General features: G+C 33.5%; 1 protein-coding gene across 10 annotated transcripts in view; it reads left to right on the forward strand.

Annotated features, from left to right (window-relative positions):
- CadN (Cadherin-N) overlaps positions 1-23,392 on the forward strand; it is a 275,837-nt gene that overhangs the window by 145,508 nt on the left and 106,937 nt on the right. The window contains exon 2 of one of the 10 annotated variants that reach the window (XM_053744447.1): positions 8,942-9,129. The exons of 7 other annotated variants lie outside the window; for them this stretch is intronic. In XM_053744447.1, the coding sequence (XP_053600422.1) occupies positions 9,072-9,129 (58 nt within the window). In that variant the 5' untranslated portion in view covers positions 8,942-9,071. Of the gene's footprint in view, positions 1-8,733; positions 9,130-23,392 lie in introns of those variants that run through there. 2 more of the 10 variants (XM_053744512.1, XM_053744598.2) reach the window with 2 other exon arrangements.

The following is a 23,392-nucleotide window of genomic DNA, read 5'->3' on the forward strand; positions in this document are numbered from 1 at the left end:
CTAAGGTTATTCGTAAAATAAATATAATAAAAACTAAATTAAAAATTTAAGAGATCACCTTCCTTAGTCGCTGGCATCATCTCATCTGCTATAAAAAATGGCTGATGATTTAGACTGGCGAGACATACAGATACACAGACACGTTAAACTAACCCTTCTTCTATTGGGTTTAAAAAAATATTCACTTTAGTATCTATTTCCGACATCGACGGTGTTTTCATCTAAAAATAATTAAAAAGAATTAAAAATTATAACTATGATTGACTTCCATATTTGACAAGAGTACGTATAAAGTAGTAAGTATAAAATACCTTTTAATTTAGATAAGGATAAGTGACGGAGAGGGTGGGTCAAGTAGTCGCTTTGGGTGTTGTTTACATCGTCACCCTCAACTAACGAGCCGATTGCTGATCCTATACAAACATAATTACGCTTCTTACATTTACCCAGGCTGGTTTATTCGAGGGTCTTATTTTCTAGTTTCATGATGATTACATTTAATGTTGTGACTTGTTGTATAAACACATATGTTATTAATTTGTAATAATTGATGCTTTAGCGAACGTTGTGCAAAAATCTCCCAGCCGATGAAGACCAAATAGAAAAACACACAGGTGATCTAATACAGCTAAATAACAGGTATACACTTTAGTTTTGTAATGTTATTCCATGAAATATAAAATATATCAAGTATTCCTTGTTAAATGTATTTAGGGCCGGCAATTAAATATGTAAAATAATGTCAGACAAATGTCCACCTCTAAAACCACCCTTTTCATCGCGTTTTTCATCACATTTCCATACATTTCCTGCGTTATCTCAGTGACTGTGTCTCGAATATTTTATTTATTGGGTTGCACCAGTAAATTTTGACGTTAACTTTAACCTGCGCGCCACCGTCGCTTGTATAAAATGGCGGACTTTGCGCAAGTTATAGTTATCGTCCAAATTTATCGGTGCAACCCACTCTTAATCATTATTTTTTTAGATTTTCGCTAGGCGCTTTAACTGATCTCATAATTTTCTCAAAGTTTGTAGTGCATTTACACGGTTGACTTGTCTTTATTTTATGGCCATGTTATCAGAAAGAGAGACAACTGTAGTATCGGTAAGGAATGTTTCGAAATTAAAGGTCAAACTGCTTCCTATATTATGTCTTATATACTTTCCATGTTCATCATAAATATAGAATTATCGAGACGTGGCTGACATACGTATTACATATTTAACGTTTTGTCCACCTACTTGTACTGAGGAGACCATCTATTTATTTTTTCTTTGAGGCTTACAAGTTTTATTGTCTAGAATAATAATGATTTATAGTTTATCGTATGTGAAAATCGTCTTTAACATTATAGCTATAATATTTACGTAAAATTACCAAATTATATACTTAGTAAGAAACGTCTTTAATACAACTAAATCCACGATCAAATTAGTAAAGCAAACGCAAAGATCTTGCAATTTGCAGCAGATAAATGAATATAATGTTACAACATTCTTATAAAATGGATAAAAAAGTCGACGAAATGCTGCCTTGTATTTGACGTGTAATCAAATTGCTCACTGACCCTTCAGTTAGAAAGGCCTCGGTATTCTGTTTGGTTTTCGCAAACAAAAAAAAAACAGAACAGAAAGTTGGTCTATGCATTGTCGGTTGCTTTGCGGTATTCCGTTCACTGCAGAGCAACGGCAAAACCTTATTGTAAGCACTTTTTGTTATTCGAATGTACTATATGTATGCAACCTTGCTATCTGGTATTAGTAGTATTTAGAATTTTGACGACCTCGGTGGCGCAGTGGTAAAGTTCTTGCCACTGAACCGAGAGGTCCCGGGTTCGATACCCGGTCGGGTCATGATGGAAAACGATCTTTTTCTGATTGGCCCGGGTCTTGGATGTTTATCTATATATGTATTTGTTATAAAATATAGTACCGTTGAGTTAGCATCCCATAACACAAGTTTCGAACTTACTTTGGGGCTAGCTCAATCTGTGTGGTTTTGTCCTAATATATTTATTTTAATATATTTATTAGAATAAACCAATTCTATGTTCATTACTAACAGAGTGAACGAATGAATACTTATAGATAAGCGAACGTTGTTTGTCGGTTGATTTTATAGCTCCTTTATTTTGCCGTTATGTATCCAAAAATGATATATATTCTTATGATAAACTTAATTTATCTAGGTATTTATTATCATTAATATTAGAGAATCCAGTGAATGTATAACAAATGTATCTGTAATTAATAGATAACGGGTAACAATAATGATATGTCTATCATTGACAGGTAAATCCACATTGATTTACTCCAAGGAAGGAAATTAATTACAGGTCTCAGGCACTGATTTCGCAGGTACTTTATGATCGATGAGATGAGTTGATGAAACAAATACAGCGAATCCTCTGCATATGAAAGGGAAATACCACACTTCCCGATTAATTATCACGAAATCTGGCTAATTTAATTAGTTATCGATAAATCAACATCTATTATGTTGTGCTTTGGCAGATGGGAGTGAATATTGGTCGTTTATTCATGTGGTACCGTTAGCTAATTGATCATTCAATTATTTTCATTTAATTATTGTAAATTATTACATAACAACTTAACAACTAATGTAAAGTATTACATAACAACTTTTAGTTTTTTTTGTTGTATTGTTACTACCAATTTTATTAATATACTAGCTTTTACCCGCGGCTTCGCCCGCGTGAATTTCATAGCAAAGTCTCAGTAATTTTTTTATCGCGTATTTACCGGGATGAAATGTATCTAATTTTCCTACAGGATTTTTCTCATTTTCCGGGATTAAATGTCTATAAGATGTTAACCCGGGATTCTGAGGCATTTTTGATTCATAATTAGTATTTCAATTCTCCTACGGGAACCTGACCATTTACCGGGATGAAATGTATCTAAGATGTTAACCCGGTATATAAGGTACTTACTCGTACATACCAAATTTCAAGCAAATCGGTCCAGTAGATTTCGAGTGATGTGCGTTCAGACAGACAAAAATTTCCAAAACTATATTTTCGTCATCTATATCAGTAACTAAGTATATACCATGAAGAATTTAAAAAAAATATCCAATGTACAAATTTGGCCTTTCTTCAATTTTATTATATGTATTCAATTTTATTAATAGTGGTAATACTGTCATTTTTTATTATCCTTCTTACTACTACGAATATCAAGTTGTTAGAAGGGAAAAATTAAAAAGCCCATGCTACTACCGTAACTCTTTACTTAAAAAAATAATAATTTCTAATAAAGCAAAATTATCTAAAATAAAAAGACGAAAGTCAGTTTTCTACACATTATTATTATGCTTCTCCTCTTTTGGAATTCACGGCTTAGTGCCGTGAAGTCCGGTCCTTTGAGAGGCTTGTGTGGGGGGATATGGATCCTTATTATTATTTTCTATAATAATTTACGTTTTAGCATTGGCATTCGTTCAAATTGGAAAATGCAAATGCGTTTTACTTTACGATGCACTTATTAAATTTCGAAATTACTACTACTAAATACTAAATTACTGCGGCAGCGCTTTAAGTCAACGTTCGGTAGTCAAACTACACAGAACTATTTGTATAAACATTGTACTACGGACATTGTTTTAAATCTAATTTCATTGTCTGAAAAATGTTTCACCTAATCATCATTTTTTAGTAACGATTTACCAGACTTGAGGTTTAAATTAGCTTATTCTGGCTAACGGAGCAAAGTTTATCCTGTTCCCAGGAATTCAGAATAACATTAACAGGAAAATGACCTCACGGTAGCTCCCGAGGGACTCGCAATGACCCTTGAATTATGGCGAGCGAATTCGCAAACCTCAACCGGTCCCAGTGTGACATGTTCGAAGAGACCTTTTGTTGTCAAACGACAATAAAATTAGTTAGGCTCCGTAGATTCAGGAGCTTTTGAGTAAACTGGTTGTTTCGAATACTGTTTACACTGCTGTAACAGTTGCCTACTACATAGCTTTTTTCTACACTCTGCTTGTCATAGAAAATCGATCTTAATGAGATGGAGATTCTCTATAAACGTGGCACCAAAACCATTTTGAAGATTCCTTTATAATTTAGGCCGGTATCCTATTGAAATTATATAGGTAGGTACTTTGGAGTAAAATGTGAGGCTGAGGTGTGTACTATGTGTTGTCGCCAAATCTTTAATCGACACTATATTTCTAACTTCTTAGCATTACGAGTACCTTCACTTCGTAAATCCCGAATAAATTACCTTAGGGATTCGAATGTAAGTCACTTTCGTACTTAATATTGTTAAAATTTAGTTCAAATAGTTAATACAAATGTAATGTAACGTGCATTATGGGTATACGAACTTTGTTATTGAGGGTATTACTACAACTTATAACATAAATAATAATGATCTTACTGTTTACTCTAGTTATACTATCAAACAATTCCGTTTCAGAAGGTCACGATGGAATTAATAAATTTTGGTTATAGGCACAGTACTGATAGATTGTTACAAAATGTCATTATCAACTATGCGTGAAACTATAAACTATAGCCCAAATGAAATTTCGATTTCGATTATGTTCCATTTGGTTTTTTTAAACATTGTCGTTTTATCTGTAGCGTTCTACATTCAGCCAGTCTGAAGTTTACGCGTAGGCTTTACAATAGGTTTAACATTCTTACGTCGATCTTATAAATCTAAAACACAAGTCACGTAACGTTTGAAGACTGTGGTTTCTTCATTTTTAAGTCTAATAAAGATTCATTAGGCGAAACTCTACTAATCCAACATAAGACGTGACGTAATAATTCAGCGATGTCGGCGTCGTGAAAACCCTAGCCTTTGTTGTAAAGCGTGAGCTTTATTTATATTGTGCGAATGACGAATTTTGAATGAGTTCATACATATTCTCTGAAAACACTTAATAATTGGTAAGATGGACAAATATATATTATCTCTTCGATCCTAGAGGTAATAAAACAACAATAGAATCGCATCAGATCGGGTCGTGCGGGTATTATTATGTCAAAAGTGTTATCGTATATGACCCTACTAATTTCTTGATAAAAATAAACTTTATCGCGTCATTGGCTCAGCTTGTTACAATTTTGTGAAATAAAGAAATTAAAACAGGTTTTTTGAAGTGAAAACTTCTTTAGCGGCATTGTGCACTTTTTGTGATAGTTAAAAAATGTTAAACTCGCGTCAGGACATGTGACCAGTCAAAAATTCGTAAGACGTTAAAAGTTCAAGTTTTCACTTCTGCCGGCACTGATGGAGTGCAATCCGTTGCCCGTAAACAATGTGGACAGCCCTATTACACGTACATATTTTTATCTTTCCGCGGCAGGCGTGTCCTTGTATGCGGAAGTACCGTTGACTACAAAAATGTATACGCAACTTGAACAATGTAATTTCAGTTATTTGTATTTTGTAGTGAACTGAAATAGATTTGTGCTGATCATACTTACATTGCTAGATAATTAAGTGGCATAGCTACCAAAGTGCCGTGCACCGTGACCCCCAAGTCCAGGAGTCCACCGCCACTACCACTCAGTTTCTTCGGACTCGGCCAGATCTTTATTGTACATTCCAAAAACCATAGTTACCTACTTATAATTTAAAACATAGTAAACAAAAGGAGCTTAGTTGGAGTTAGGTCCCAGATTGATTTTGCTCCATGGCCTATCTAGCTACGCCACGGGGGGAGAGCACCCTTTAAACACTCTTTAAGCGGTGATTTATTCCATGACGACATTATCCGTACTTCTAATCCAACGGTGAATTATTCTTTAAGTTTTTTACGACAACCCATCCCTACAATTCCAGATACCCCGCCGCGCGATGGGAGATTAGATTTTTGTAATCAGTGTTCAAAAGAATTTAAATTTATTTGTTCTAGATATTTTACCAACTAGATACTTTACACTTCAGCATAACGACAGCACTAATCAGTCTTCTTCAGCCAGAACACGTTCAGTAAAAACAAATATTTTATTTTAAAAAGTATCGAGATGAGGTGAAGCGGTGGTGTTCCAATGTTTAAGACTGTGAAAATGATGGATGAAATCTAAAAATTATGTTCCAAAATATTTTTTTTATTCTACATCATTATATTTTAATATGCGTCTGAAAATTAAGAATATAAAATAAAACTTAAATGAAAAACAAACGCTGTAGAAAGTAATTAGTAAAGTTTAAGGGGAATGTTTTAAATAACTTTAGGCACTCGGGAATTTACCTAGCTCAAATAACTTTTGATTGTGGACCACAGAGATACCAAGAGACGATGAACATAACGGTGTTAACGCCTTTAAAAATATAAATCCACATTTTAATTCAAAATTTCAATGATTCGCGGTTAAAAAAAGAAGAAAATCCACGTCAGTAATTTTTGATCTCACTAGCAAAAAAGGAATGTGGGAAATTTTATTTATATACAGGTTGGTTTTTTAAACCCAAAACCAAACTTTGGCCAAACTTTTACAGCAGGTATGGTAATGATAAACCTATAGCAAAAATTACAAAACGTCGAAAATTTTCGTTTATTTTCCGGTTTGATCATATTGTGTTATATCTTTTTGGCTGACGTTTAAAACCATCCTGTTTGTGATTTAATAGATTAAAATAAAATTGGATGTCTAACGTAACGTAGTTTGATGTAAAACACTGAATCCAATCAGATAAATGAAATACTTCCATGAGAGAAAATTTTATTAATCCTCAAGCACAAAGCTACACTTAAGACGGCGAAGTAATGATGCTTGCACACATGCGACTTCGCAGAGTGATTTATCCCGTAGTCGGGCGTTACTCCAGTAGGTAGATGTTGTTTATGTTTCTGGTACTTTGTGATCCTCAAGAGCTACATACATAATTTAACTACATATGCGAACGTACTGAATCCACACAAATGCGATAGGACTATTTTTAATAATCCGTCTGTATATTTCTAGCCGCATACTCATGTTTACAAAACATTTTTAAACTCTTATGTTATGGCTATTTGTTTACTCTATTATATGTAAAATTTAGTTACGTCCATTAATGAGAATTAAAGTAGAAACAAAAAGCATTTAAATATTAAAAACGTAGACTCCGATTTGTCAAACTACTCCACAAAATACTTGTAGGTCAGTGAAACGGTTGAAATAAATGAGAAGTGCTCATAATATAAGCCGGCGTCAACCGTGCCCGCTTTGTTCGAGGGCCTTTCATTCTGCCAGGAGCACTACTCACCCGGCCAGAGCTGTTTGTATTTTGTTCACGAACTTTCCGAATATATTATTATGTACGCTCAGACGAAACTGATTTAAGAGCACCTATTCAATAGGCTCAAAAAAGGATAAAATTCCCTGCCACTACAGCCGTATTCTTGCGAGGGTACAACATTTCCTATTGTCAGATTACTCCAAGGTTCAATAAAGATTGTACGTTAATCCGAATAAATGTTGCATAAACTGAGGTATCTCTCGACAGTTATTTTAAGTGGGTGAGTTGATTTCCTGCTCGTTCAAGTGCAGTCACTCGGATATTTACAGGATCGTGGATAAAGAAGTGGAAATGCTCAAAAGGAACATAATATGTCCAAATGTAAATATCTGTATGGGCATACAAATATTAAGGAAAAATTGACTTCTGATCAAAGTCGATTAGTTTGGACACAATAATAAAGTTATATTAATTTACATGAATTAGATAGAACTATTGTTATAAACTAGCTTTTGCTCTCTAGTACGCATCAATTTCATATGGAAACATTATGTTTTTCCGGGATAAAAGTCGAATTTGTCCTTCTCCATACTTCTAATTATATGCTCGTAGTTATTCAAAATTTCAAGAAAATAAAGCGAGATCTGTTAACAAACAATAAAATGCGCATTTATAATATTACCTAGCACTAGGATTAGGAAGGTGGAGTGAAGCAAGACGAGTTGGATTTACATATGTTATTCAAATGTATCGTCGTCTATTTCTAAAAGTAAAGATTAAGTCGTATTATTTTTTTATTATATATATAAACTATTTTTAACTGATGATGATGAAATAAATTGGTAAACTTTTTGTATCTTCTATATTACTCAATAAATTGAACAATGGAACTTCATATGGTGGCCAGAGTCCGACGCCAACGACAGCGTCGTCGACTATAAATGAATGTTTAGCATTTTTGCTGTGCTCTCTCTCAGCTCTGACACTGACACCCTCTGCCGATCGGGTGCCCAAACAAAGGACAATAATTTGCATTTTAACTAACTGATAACTGGACAAGCTCGACATCGCGCCCTCAAATTTCCTTTTGGACCGGGTCGGAGACGGCGTAATTTTCTTTTTTAGCTCAGGGTTGCAGATAAAGAAATACTATTATCTTTTGCCACGCCAAGGAGATAAAACTTTCTTTTTTTTCGGCCATACTTACTAGGATTCCACTTAACGTACCCTCGCAATTTGTCTTTGTTACTCTCTCGTAAAAAGATAATTTCTAGAAACTTGCAAATTTATGTAATGCTTCAAAAAATTGTGATAAACTATGAAATTATACACTATATATAGTTACTATATTGTTTGAATACCTAAATTATAATCGATGAAATTTTTATTTTCAAAAAGGTATAATAATTTCAACATGGTCGTGCCACTTTTTCGCTAACATCTCTAAACATTCTTATCGAATTTATATACTTAATTTACTTTTCTAATTTCATTTAAAGCGCAGTCTTAAGTACGCTTTGGAATAGTCTGATTAAGTTAATATATGTCGTGGCGTACGTACTACAATTCCCGAAATAAATCACGAGAAAGCTTGCATTTATTTCGCAGCGTAAATTAAAAAAGTTCTACCAATTTTGAATGAGTTATTATGCAATATGTCGGTCTGCATATAGGTTCTAGGAGCCAAACATTTTACGCGTATTCCGTTCATTAAACATGATGATTGCAGAAGTTTGTTAACATTTGACGTGTGAAACATGTGATATTAAAGAAGTTAGTTTGGCGTTGTGTGTAGTTGGTGGGATGGTCGGTTTAAGCAGTGATGGCTCGAGTTGACAATGTGCACGAGACTGTGATCCATGGCTAATTCGGCGGACTTCGGCCTGCTTGCTGCCAGCCTGCTTCGGCTCATTATTGGTAAGTTCTTTTTATAGTAAGTATTATGCAAGCAAACAGGCATGCGGCCCACCTGATGGGAAGATATGAAAGCCTATGGAAACTGTTATACCAGAGGCGAGCAGGCGCTGGATTAATCTTTTTGAAAACTCCATGTCCATGTCCATAGAAAATCATGGCAGGGAGCTTTTTCCACATTCATCATTAAACTGACACTAATAGATCACCCTAGTTCACATTACGTCCATTTGTAATTCTATTCGTATATAAATTATGTGTGTGAGATTTAGATAGGTATATCTGAAAATTATAATTTAACTGAAATCATTGTATTAAAGCACAATTACATATTTAACTAGTCCTGTTAATTTAAAATTACTAGATATGAATTTAATTTTATTGAATGAATGAAATGAATATTTCGGTTCCTGATATATAGATTCCTAAATCTACAAAGGTTGCATTAATATTATCACGTATTTTCTCCTCCAAAAATATCTCTTATAGATTCTTTGAGACTATACAGTCTATACTTTATTATAAAAAAGTGAGCGTTTGTGACTTTGTGAGTTCGAAAGTTTGTGGCGGGTAATCTCCGAAACTACCAAACCGATTTCGAAAATTCTTTCACCATTAGAAAGGTACACTATCCAAGATTGCTATAGGCTATATTTTATTTCAAAATTCATATGGGAGCAAAGCCTCGGGCAACATCTAGTATAGTAATAAAAAAATTTGAATGATTGTTAAGCTTTTTCATATTCGCAAATATTTAATAAAGTAACATATTGCATTGTTATCAAGTAGATTGATGGGAATAAAATATCGCATCGCAATTGGAGTGGATATTTTCAGATTCGCGCACGCTCGGCCCATGGGAGCGCACGAAGCGTGATCTAATTTAAAAATTAATCGAAATCCATCTCCATTTACATAACCTGATGAAGATATAATGAACTAATTGGAACGTACGACATCATATTGATTTATTATGTTTATTTTATCCGAATTTTCAATTCCATAAAAATATTCTATCAATTTTAACAAATCGAAAGCAAATTATGAGCATAAACTGTAGTTGCAAGTCTAAAGAAAATTCACAAGTGATCATATTAAAGGAAATTATGTAACGGCTTACATCTGGGGGAAAATTTCTTGTTAAATATTTTAGCCTTGATATTAAACCCCTGTCAAATATGAATTCAGCTAACCTTTATGGTCTTGTGATTTCATACGTTATACATTGTGAGTTTGTGAGTGATTTCAATGAACATGATAATTTCACAGTTTACGTTATATGATAAAGAGCAATCGTGCGTATGTTTTGTCATATTTCATATTTCAAAATTGATAGTGACACCTAAAATATGTGTATCTAAATAATTAATGAAAGATAATTAAATGCAATTATTTCATTTTTGTATGTCACAAGACAAACACAAGATTAAAATAAAATAATCGCCAATTCAATCTTGTTTTCACCCACTATATCACAACACTATAAATTTTTTATCACCATATTAATAATATAAAGTATATTCGAGTAACGTATCCATATTGGAAAATAGGTAAAGTGTGCGAGTACTTTAATACAAATTCATTCTTTGCTATTCTAAAACCCCGATACTAGAGCATATTGAAAATTTATGCTGTCGTAAAAATGAGGCAATAAATTCATGCAAGGGTTTACCGAGGGTTTACAAAACAGTAATGTTGCAACTTGCTGTGCGGTCAGCATACTGATTTAGATTATATCGATCACGTACAAATTCAAACTTATTTCTGACAAAACCCTTTTGAGAATAATACTACTTTCTTATCGGTAATGTTAACAATTTCTTTGTTCGTGTTTTAGCCTAACAGCATAAAACTTGACGCATCATGAAAGACAAAGAGGACGCAATATTCGTATTCAGCAATTACCATTTACCCCAAAACTGGGGAAAACAATAATTAAGGAAGTAGTGACCCGAGTATAGTGATCGTGGAGTGACCATGGCAGACATTGCTGCAGGACATGTTTCCTACGTTCCATTTGAAATGATGTCCTACGGCTTGCCATATCTTATATGCATGTAATTTAATATGACATGAATTTAGATTGCGCGTCACCCTATTTGAACCCCATACAATGCGTTTATATCTATTTACTGTTAAATATATATGTACTTTTGTTTGATTGATGTTGTTTAGAATATTAAATTTATATATTTAATAAATCATTACAGACTAATCTTATCTTGAAATATTTTGATATTAGTCCTATTTTGATTACCTATTATATTTGGCAAAAATACTCAATACAACACCTGCTAACAGTAAATAGTCTAGGAAAAAATAAATTATGTGGTATACACACGGCCAAGCGTAAGATTGAACGTATATCGTCGCGCCAACGCTTGTCGTCACCGCGATGAAATGTAATCCATCACGGCCAGTCTCAATGGTACTGCCTAAAATAATGCCTTTTGTTTTATTTTTATTGAAATAATCATATTATATCAACAGCTAATATCGATCCTTATTATAAATCAATTTAGAACGCATTTTGCTTCGTTCATTAAACTAGAGTTATAATCTTTCTATAATTCTATTAAAATATAATAATTCTATACTTAGAATCCTTTGTGAAACTTAAAAGAACATTTTTCAGATTGCTGTCTGCAAATCATATGGATTTAATGTGAATTAAATCTGTGAAAAATTCAAAAATATTAATCCGTATTATTGCTAATCTGGTTCACCCACAAGACTGTCGTCGACTTGTTCTGTGGTGACTGACATTACTCCAAATTACGAAGATAAGAGGAATTCCTTTTTACGAGGTATCTTATACAACATGTTGTCTATATTAGATTACTGTTTATGTAGCAAACGCTTACTTTGTTAAATAAATTGCCTTTCTTATTTATCATGAAAATACCCTTTATATCTCCCTTGCGTGTTCCTATATTCTAAGAATTGGTTATTTTTGTTTTATCGTGTGAGAATTCACACGGTATTGGTTTTTTTAATGATAAAACCTAAGTTGATATTTGTTTTGAAGCGTCAGAATCGTCACGCTTTTATAAGAAGATTTTGTTTATGTTAGGGTAAGTACTTATATGGGTTATGATTTTTTTTATTTGACAAATAAAGTCAACAAGAATGAGATTAACAATGACCAATAATTTCCACTTCATCTTCAAAGACCCGCTAAGCCTAAGTATACCCACCGGTGGGTATACTTGAGCTTAGAATACTCCGAATACTGGTTTCTAACTACTATATAAAATGCTTATTTAACGTTGCATATTCTATATTTCCTTTAGCTTTGAAAATAATGCCAAAAACTGGTAACAACATTTTAAAACGGCAACAAACTTCTGCCTTTCAAGAATATTATCACAACGTGCAGCTTCTCCGAGCCTTCAAAGGTTCTTATATTGTTTGAGTGTCTATATGCATCTAGCGTAGCCGGTCTGAACAGTTGTTCGCTTCTTTGCCTTACACGTTTTAATCTTCCTAATGTGACGCCTGGTTCGCTCTACAAATGTTTGCGCTCGCTTATGTTAACCGGAACTATGTTTGCGTTTAATTTGTCTACAGTCCCCAAGACTATTATCATTTGAACAATGTAATTAAGATGAATTTTATTGTGTCCGACTTTCTTATTTTGACATGTTTAAAGACCGCCTACAGAGTAAAATAAATTATTTTCAATGTTAATATTTACAACGTCAAAAACAAAGTGAAGAAACTGAGAATAGAAAAGTCCTCGAATGTTTCTTGTATACCTAGTTTAATAATAATAAATTAAATTGATACATAAATTTCTTAATACATCTAAATCAAAGCTTATGATTCAGACAATTAAATAGTACTCCGTGTACAGTCGGTGCATATTGTCTGTAGCGCCATTGTTTCTGAACTGCCGTTTTAAACAATTTTTATCGAGTTTGCTCCGAATATTTCGTTGAAACTCAAATCAGAACGCACAAGCTGTTACTCTGTTATATGAAATTTATTTTTTGAATGAAGTAAAAAATATTTTATTCATGAAATATGTTAGCGCTGTAATTCTGGTCCGAATTATACGAAAGCAATTTCTATTACAATTCAAATAGAATTGTAATAGATATGACACATCTAAGCAATGCCTATTACATGCCATGTGTACATAATAGTTACGCGTATATTAAAGAGTGCCATTTTTGTGCGATATTGAAATTTAATTTATTTTAATTTAACCAATTGCTTTAAATATGCTTTTTTCATGTTTTCTTAAACATGTTAAAAAATAAACAAATGTAGGTATATACTATCAATGTGTTTATGTTAATTTTCTATTCAGAAGCCACTACCTAGGTGACAACAACAACTGTTTCGCCTCATATTGCGGTTACAATTTCATGTCGAGTGCGCTTGTACCTTTGTCTCTGGCCGTTATTGTAAGCTGCAACGTAAGCGTTTTCTCCATGTTCTAGTACTAGCTAATTCGCTGTTAACTTTCCTCTTAAATGTATATTTGAAACATTTGAGAACGCGCTGGCTGTTTGTGCAAACAGATCGCAATTTAATTATCTGTTCTTAAGACATTTCCTCGTGTGTGTGTGAAACAGCAATTAAATTAGTAAAGTATCTGAGGTACGCTATTACACGTTACTTGACTCCACCACCTCTACATTTCAGAAACCTAATTGCAACAGGAATTTACCTCATTTGTTCCATATAGGAGTGAAGTGCCAAACTCAGCACACGGTAACTTAAAAGTTAATTATTAACTTCAGAAGATAATTAATATCTGTACTCTTGGCCCTGACAGCCGCGCTAGCTACACTCAACTTAAATATATTGGCTCCAAGCATTGGACGACTTGAAAGATATATTACAGCACACAGAAAATATATTGAAAAGTGACTCGATCAATTTTACTTAACGAAAAAGGCCTTTAAGTTTGGTGACCCGTTCGACGGCCTGTATAAACACAAGTAGCTAACTTGAAGTGTGTCCCAACTACCCCAGAATGGTCTTTTCCTTTCCATCACTTAAAGGGCACGGCTGACGCAATACCCATTCATTTATATGTTGTTTGGTAAGTTACTGTTCCTATATAAATATGGTCAGTTTTGTACTAGTTATGAGAATAAATCACCATGGTGGTTTATTATAATGTAATTCTAATAAAACTCATTGTCTAGATATTGAGATTAAAAGAACGAAGTTGTTTTACTTTGGCCATAAACCAACGCACTGATCTCTGATATTATGGCGAAAATAATTGTAAAAGAAACTAACGGCGTATTTGGCAACTAACCAATATAGAACCATTGGCTTAATGCGTATCTTTTGTACTCTCGGTCCCGTAGTCCTGCGAAAGAAATCGTTTTCATAAAAATAAATGTGCTCTTACATATACGTTTGGTATTAATTGGTAATGAACGTTTGATTTTGGAATACGAATGTCTATGTCAGTTTTGTGGTTTTAGAACAAATTTTTCATTTTAGAACTTTTACTGCTAAGTCCTGTACTGGATCATAAATATGTAAGTGTAATTTATTTTATTCATTTATTTTATTACAAACATCCATCATGCTATATATATATATATATGTATATATATATATATATATATATATATATATATATATATATATATATATATATATTTGATGTATGATGCAGGAATGTTCATGTAGTTACTGTGTTACCCACATCTATAAGCTTATATTCTGTTCAATTCAATGACCCCACGACGTTAGCTATTATAGTGTACCTAGTTTTAGTTAGTGTCTTGTCTATAGACACTAAGATAATAATGATTATCTAACTTGTATTCATTTTCTAATATTTATAAAATAACTAGCTGCACTCTCCAGCTTTCCAATTATCTCAACACCACAAATCACGTCAATCGTACTCCGTAAAGAAGAACAAGTAATTAAAGATATATAATATGATCAAAGTGTAATATAAAAATGTGATACGGTATCTATATAAAATGTTAGGAAGCGAAAAGTAAAGTCGTGTCGACGACACAGCGCCGCAGGTCAAGGGTCTGAGACGCACTCGACCCGCACCTGACGCCGGCTTTTAAACTTTTTCCAAATCCACAGTGGCTTTCATTAAGCTGCGAACACTAGGAAAGTCTTCAGACCCCCATTTTCTTCATATTCCCGGCGTTACGTCTATTCACGTATGTTGCATTTATTTTTTCTCTGTGTATAAAACTAATTTATATTCTCGTGTTAATAAGTATTAATTGTCGGCGACGAGGCGGAGCGTGTTTATCCTCAATACTTAAATTGACATGGCTTCCATGGCTTGTATCGATGAGAAAAGCTATTTGCAATGTAAATATACAATAAGAAGCTCCTGAATAGGTACCTACGTAAAAACCGGTCAATTGAAATAGATGAGACTAAATAACTCTGTAAAGGTTCGCTTAAGGTATTAATATTAAAGAGGAGAAAGTTGGACACCCATTCTTTGTAAGCCATTTTGTTTCCACCCTTTAATCCGTTCTCTGTTGTACACCTGTTGTACTTTTAGGCTATTTTATCGCGCTTTCCCTTTTCTGAAAAAAATCTAAGCCAAATAAAATATGAAAGACCTTGAATATTTAATTTTATTTTTTTAAATTCTCTTTAAAGCAATTATTGCAAATTAGAGAAATTTATATAACAAATAAATAGTAAGTAATTCTGTATTGGGGTGGTCATAAATGCGGCAGTTGAAGCTACAAAGGTAGATCAGTGGTTGGTATTAACACAAAGAGGTACTGCGGTGTAGTGAAGTGGGCTTAATTTGGGCCTTTGTGAGCTCGTGGGCCGAGAGCTCTATGTACGTGGCAATCGGCCTGGCACTGGCGATTTCGCATTCGACTACATAATATAATATTTAATAAGAGCCGCTCGCGCTCTGCGACAGCCGCTGCCCATACCGCGTTTGGAATGTTGATGCGCACTTTCGTATTACTCGAAAAACTTCATTCGCTGTAATGGCATCCCCATACAGTATCGTCGGCATAACTTATCCCAACAAATGTGTTTATGCAGAACCAACTTTTGATTTTTACGACCGAATTCGGATGGCGTACTCTTCACCGTATGTCTTTCTAAATCGCTATTTTCGTCATATTTATTTGTTTAGTAAAGTAGCTAACATCAATAGTTACTAACAAAATATTTCGGATTTGTATTTCAATTTTGTAAAATTTGTAATTAATGAAGACGTTATTTCAAGAACGTGTAACGTGGCTTTAGGTACACTTTCTTGAAAACGTCTTTAACCTCCAATTTCGGAATATTGTAGAATAACAATGTGAACATATATTATTTTTTCAGCAGGCCCAACATAGCAAATAATTTCTGTTTAGCGTGAAATAAATTCCACCTTTCCTTTGGTTAAATATAAAATGTTAGGCAACCTTCACTTTCCATAACGTAATAATTCTGCTTGTATACACAATAACGAAGTCAATCTCGGCTCTTGACGAGATTTGCCTTGCCTTTTACCCTTTATAATGAATCAAGATCACCTAACAATATGTATTTATATTATTCCAAAGTAACTAGAAGATTGTTTTATTTATCTCGATCACGAAAGCCTCGGGTAATGCTAATATTTTTATGTATGTAAAACTCTTCAATTTATCAATAGTAAAAATAATAAAATATTTATGTTTATACTATATAGTAAAATAACTTACTATGCCCTATCAGTTTGTACGCTATTGTATCGCTATTCGTTACTATGAGCTTTCTGTTTTAATACACAATGTGTACCTATACAATTTGCTATCTAGCTTCGCTCCACTAAACGTGTCTTCAAAGCGAGGTTAGGCAAATGAACAAACAAGGATTTCCTCACATCCTGATATTTATAACAACGATCTAGTCACGTAAACCTCAAACAAATAGCGGTGTAAAAGCTGCCATATTGTGTAGCATATAAATATGTATATATACTTAGTATGTTTATAGAATTATAATATAGTGTTCTTGTATGAGCGCACACCATAACTTTCTCACTCCAAACTATTGAGCATTTAGTTCAAGTTAAATCCGTTGGGTTTATTGTTATCAAATTGGTACCAACAGATAACGTCATAGCACATGGAGTATCTTCGTCTTGTCTTTATGAAATCAAATCAATAAATTTATCGAATATAATATGTCTGTAATATTAATCTGTGTCCACGTACAGACTTCAGGACAAAAGAGAAAAAATAGGACGTGTATAGGGTTCGCCCTTTCATAATAATTGGTTCTTTGCATGCGGCACTGTAATTAAAACAATTCAAGTTTAATGCAAAGCAAAATTAGGTATTGATAATTAACTAATGTAAAACAAACAATTTACTATCATACAATAACCATTGTATATGCATACTTATATAGAAATGTAGAGTTAAAGAACATCTAACCTGTAATTTTTTATTATTCCTTTACATAATATTTTAAACATAATTGCAGAATAAAGAATTGTGAAATTAATTTAAACTATTCCCAACATACACGATATTGTGGGGTAAGTTCCACCCCCTTAGTTTGAGAATTTACTTGAACCTTGAATTTAGACTATCTCGGTTAGATTATATAATTTGATTGATGTTTTTATTTGGTTTGTTGTATTAGATACCTACCCATCATAAGAACATAGGGATATGGATAACAATGATGTAGATGTAAGGTTGATAGTAACGCAAAATCTACATACTTTACATATTTCGATGAGAATTCGTACACGGGTTTAATATTTTTTTATCGCGAAGTTCCAATGGTAGCGAAGCCCCGGGCGCAACCAGTATGAAATAGAGTTTCTCGTGATTTTCGAATTGTATTGTACGCGCAGATGTCATCACTTGAACCCAATATTGGTATAGAATTTTTTGAGCATACGTAATTCATGAATTGTTGTTTGTGTGTTTTTCTTTTGTACGGGACTGGATACATAAAATAGTCAGGAGCAACGTAACTACGTGTTTATATTAAGCCTCAAACAATACATCAAAGATTTGTTTTAAGTATGGTTTTTTCAATGTGATAAACTCCAAATGAGTGCATGATTTTCAACCCTGCAGCAACTAACCATTTAGCTACTGGAAAATATTTCGTAACTTCAATAGCTAATTACATTGTGGGTAGGATTAAATATTATACACTCCACTCCTAACGTTAATTAAGGTTAAAATATACGTAACTAGCTAAGTGAACCGTTACAGAATATTCTTTTAATGTGAGCTGCTTATACTTAAATAGGTATAATGAAAGTGGGGATATGTGTTCAGAATTAATTAGCAAATTTGGGCGGGCTCCGACCGCGGCGGGAGCCGGCGTTTTGTGGTTGCGGCGCAAAACTACGGAGATACAGACATACAATCTTTTGTACAATTTGTTTACTATGCGTAACGCTTATCCACATCATCATTCAATTGATTAAATAATAGATGCCATCTGTTGCAATGTATGCCACATTTCGTGGCCCACAATTTACTTACGTTCTTAACTCTTTTCTCACAAGTCTTATTATTTATATATACAATGTTACTTATGATTTTAAAGCAATATAAATTATAATAGACTTATAGGAATTTACTTTCGTGGTTAATAAAGGTTTTGCTTTAGAATGTATTTTGTTATATGATTTATTTTCAAAAATATTGTTAACATGTTAGGACTCGTAAGCAAAACCGGAGTTTATGTATTTCTAACGAATTGAAATATTTCATTCGTGAGATATGAAGCTTGATTTCTAAACTATCGCTGGATTGCGGTCGGCACTGTGTGCATCCACCTGTCCCGTCCATGCTTGCCGTAATCCGATTATCATTTATATGTTTCTGAAACCTGGTATAACTGGACTTTGAGGGCACAAAGCCACTGATTGAACTATATATATAGTTTTATTGGCAGATTGAAACCATCTTTCGCTGTATGAGCGATTCTGTTGTATGAGCGTATCATAGAGAAACATCAACTCACTGACTTGATACTAAATTAACCTATTTGTTTAAAAAGCATTGCAGCATAGCAAGCATTCATAATTCACGTTGTAGTAATTAGAGCGTGTTCCGATCGCTCCGTTGCGACGACGTAGTACGTTTTAACTCCGTCGTACTCCGTTGTTTTCTATATGGTTTGACACTCATATGCGTTTACGTATGTCTACGTGATGGAGCGCGACTGAGCAATGGAGACGTATTCTTTTGACAATGCATTCAGATCCAAACAAGTTCATTTGTTAGACAAATAAAAAAAAATCCCCGACTTTCAATATTCATTTCACTACAACTTTTGAACAGCTTAACCGATTTTCATGAAACATGAGCACTCGGGATAAAATTATCTATGACATCAAAAAAATAAACGAAAATCGGATCCGTTTGGGATTACGATGCCACAGATACACACGTTAAACTTATAACACCCCTCTTTTTGCGTCAGGGGTTAACGTGCAATAAAGAACACAATATATTCGATGCTACGTGGAAATAATATTCGTAGGCTCGTAGCGTAGTAGTACTTGCTACAAATGTCTACGACCATCGTAGCTAATTCGTCGGTCGTAGTCACAAGCCTACGAAATTTCTAGACACGTACCTATATTGCACCGTATCATTTTTCTACCACTCATTTTTTCTCGGTTCTACTTGAAACGTGGAAAACGCTTGAAATGTTTGACCTCAGTGAAACTGATATAGCGCCATCTATATTTTTTGTAGGGCTTCAAATCATTTCATTTCACTTTCTGCCTAGCGCCATCTATACAACAAACAAGGTTCTTCTGCTATTACAGCATTTCGAACTTAAACAGAACGACATAGTTTTATCTACCCTCCACTAGATGGCGCTTGGCTCAGGAATCAAGAGCTTGTATTCCGACTTCAGAAAGTTTCAGTTGTAAGGGAAAGTCTCCAGATGGCGTTAGTATTAGATTCCTATCTTGCATATGCATTCAGAGCCATGCCCCATTGCCATGCCCTCAAATTTATTGTGTTCGCGAGGTCATTATTATTTCCGCGTACTTGAATTCGCGGTGAACAATAAGAATAATACTAGTTGTTCGCCGCGAACTTAGACCTCGCGAACACAATATTTTTTTACAACATTGTCAATATTTCAAAAATGACTAAACCTATTTTATTGCCCCACGAACTTAAAATTTCTATTGACAGATTCTACATACCTTTTAAATTTCATCAAAATCAGATCAATGGTTCGAAAGTTATTGACTTTCATTTCTCGGTAAACAATGTACCTACGATTATCCTGAAACATCTCGTCATCGATACAACGCGCACAAACAACTCTAATCAAAATTTATTTTCGGTTAGTCGCTTACCGTGAAATGAAAATTAAATTTGTAACAGAATGATATTATTGTTAATTCAGAATATAAAACGGTAACTAAATATTATCTCTTATATTATTTGCATCAAAATTTTTGAAGTAGCGTGTACTTTATTTCAATTTTACTTCTGCAATTTCTGTTAATTAACACTTGGAGTCTGGCCAACTTTAGATAAGTATATCCAATGCTGGCTAATATTTAAAATGTCCAGTTTAAGTACTGCGAGTAACATAAACCTATTTGATTTAATATTAGTTGTTTCTCATTTCTTAAATATATACTTATTGATTTATAAGAACCTATCCTACTAATATTATAAATGCGAAAGTTTGATATATGTGGGTTCGTTTATTACGCTTTCACGCACACTCACTGGCTTTATAAGTTTTATATTATGAGTAGTATATTATTTATCGGAAAACTAGCTACAAAATGAAGTAAACAATCTGAAACATATACCTCTGATAAGCTAACTATATACCTCTGAAAGTTATCCCGTCAGTAGTATAGAAAGTTTCGTTAGCTTATCTGCAGATAACTGATCAATTGCCTTTCATTGTTTCAGGTAAGCGGACCTTTCGACCCTATCAGATAAGCAAGGGCAAACTACACCAATCTAGGGTTTCATCAGAGATGTACTGAAATAGAAATGGTAATACGCGAAGGTAAGTTTATTGAAAGAACCTTATAGCATATTATATACTGACGCAACGTACAATCTTATGCATTTTAAGTTATCTCACATGGATCTCTATGCGGCGCTAGTAGCAGCCGAATCTGCAACAAATTTAGATTTATATGCAACTGACTCAACTAACCTAAAGAATTTGAGCTCTTGCAAAACAAGTATCAAAATATTTATCTGTATCGTTTCCATCATAATTCACATCTTTTATTTATATAGTGAAGAGTTTAAATCAAAATGGTAAATAATTACAGTCAAAATTCTAAAGACAAAAGCTTCCAATTATGTTTTATCGTTTCGCAATTTCAAAAATACAGATCAAATTACAGTATTTTTGCACATTAATTTCAAGATAGCAGAATATAAATTTAAATCATGGTAGGTTATTGAAAACTGTCAAATGAGCACCAATTATGATTAAAACTCGATCATACGCTCTCGTATCCTCTCTCGCCAGTGCAATCCGTAGATGTCCCAAATACAACCGGTATTAATTTGTATTGTTAATTACACTGTACATCGGTAAACTGTCACAGGTTACTGTTATGCAAATCCCTATTGTGCAGCGGCGAGTTAATTTGCAGTAAATACTCGATAAAGTTTGCTATTAAATTAATGGAACGAATTAACTTTCCACACCGCACCAATTAAGACGATTCTGCTGTTAGTTCACAATCCGCAGAGAATTAGCCGGTAATTTGTGTCAAATTATGTGTTTAAAAAAAACTTAATATATAATTCAAACTGTGTAGCATTATAAGTAGCGTAGTTCTTGTGCGAGACCGTGATTGGTGCAGGACATATTATTTCTAATCTACATGACTCAGATTATCATTAATTTATCGTCTTCTTCTCAGTATATTTACGTCATAAGAAGTAATAAATATTTAGATATGCTACAAAATAAAATGCAATTAGTATTCGTTCGTATAACAGATAAATTAGCACTAATTGCCGCTGTAACAAATCACGATAAGTTTTACCTCGATACAAAATGTTGGTGATTACGATTGTGTTAATTAAACTTTAATATATTTTGAAAAAATATTTGATAGCTGAATCTAGTAATACGTTTTCACGAAAACATTTTGTGAATTTTTTTTTATGAATATTTAGAATAGATCATCTAAAAAATTTCCAAATTTTCATTGTCCGTTTCTAACGCATGTTCTTTGTTCATTGCAATGTCACGCATTGTTCTTTGCAATGTCCCAATTTACTTTACCCTTTGTTGTTTTATATATATTTGTACACTCGACCTCCTTTTGTGTCGATAGTCAAATTTTATTTGGGTCCTGCCTTTCAGATTTGTACCCGTTTGAAAGTAAAAAATTTTTTATTAAAATTTAATTTTTTACATGTTTCAAAAGAAACGTAAACATATTCTGATTAGATATCATTTTGTTGGATGCGAGGTATTTATAATAAAACATTTTTTTCTGTGAGGTACTCAGTATGTTTTATTCTTTACCTATCGCAGTAGTTACTATGTAGGTCACGTAAACAGTTTGCTCGTTCACGAATTTCACCAATGTATGGATTGACGACTAGTTTACGACACCATCTCACTAAGATTAACTATATCGATGCAAGTCGTGTTTTTCTCTAAACGTTTTAGGCAATATACAATTTTATTTTACTATGGTGACACAGACCATGTAACTAAATGTGGGTCTATGGGTTGACTAATGTCATTCTCTTCTTACCAACTGAATTATTATTCAAATTCGGTTTTCTTTATTTGCATAAGTGTAGGTATTGTGTATGTTTGTTTTATATAAATTGATTACTTTTACCATATTTATGTCTTCAATGTATCCCACCCATAAAACTTTTACTTTGCAACACAACTAGTTCAATAAGACTAGGTTGAACTAACATATAAAATAACACTAAATAATCAGATTTCTCCTCCTTATCAGCTTATTAGTTTGTTAAAGTAGTAGTAGTGATTTCTCTGAAGGTTTTAAGGTCGATCCCTGTCTGTCTATAATGTCCGTTGAACTCATTGCAATTTTAAAGGCAGTATCGTACATAAGAGGGCTGGGTATACAAAGATGTGTCATCTTCACTGATAGCAAAAGTGCGCTTCAACACCTGGCTCGATGCGCCTCTGGAAATAGCAGAGGTATATCGATAGCCTACGATATTTTGGCACTTTTGTATGAAGTAGTTCAAACCGATGTTGAGTTAAGATTGCAATGGGTTCCATCTCATATAGGTTTGGTGGGCAATGAGAAGGTTGACTCATTAGCAAAAGAAGC

Source organism: Plodia interpunctella, chromosome 1, assembly GCF_027563975.2.
Source record: "Plodia interpunctella isolate USDA-ARS_2022_Savannah chromosome 1, ilPloInte3.2, whole genome shotgun sequence".
NCBI lineage: Eukaryota > Metazoa > Arthropoda > Insecta > Lepidoptera > Pyralidae > Plodia > Plodia interpunctella.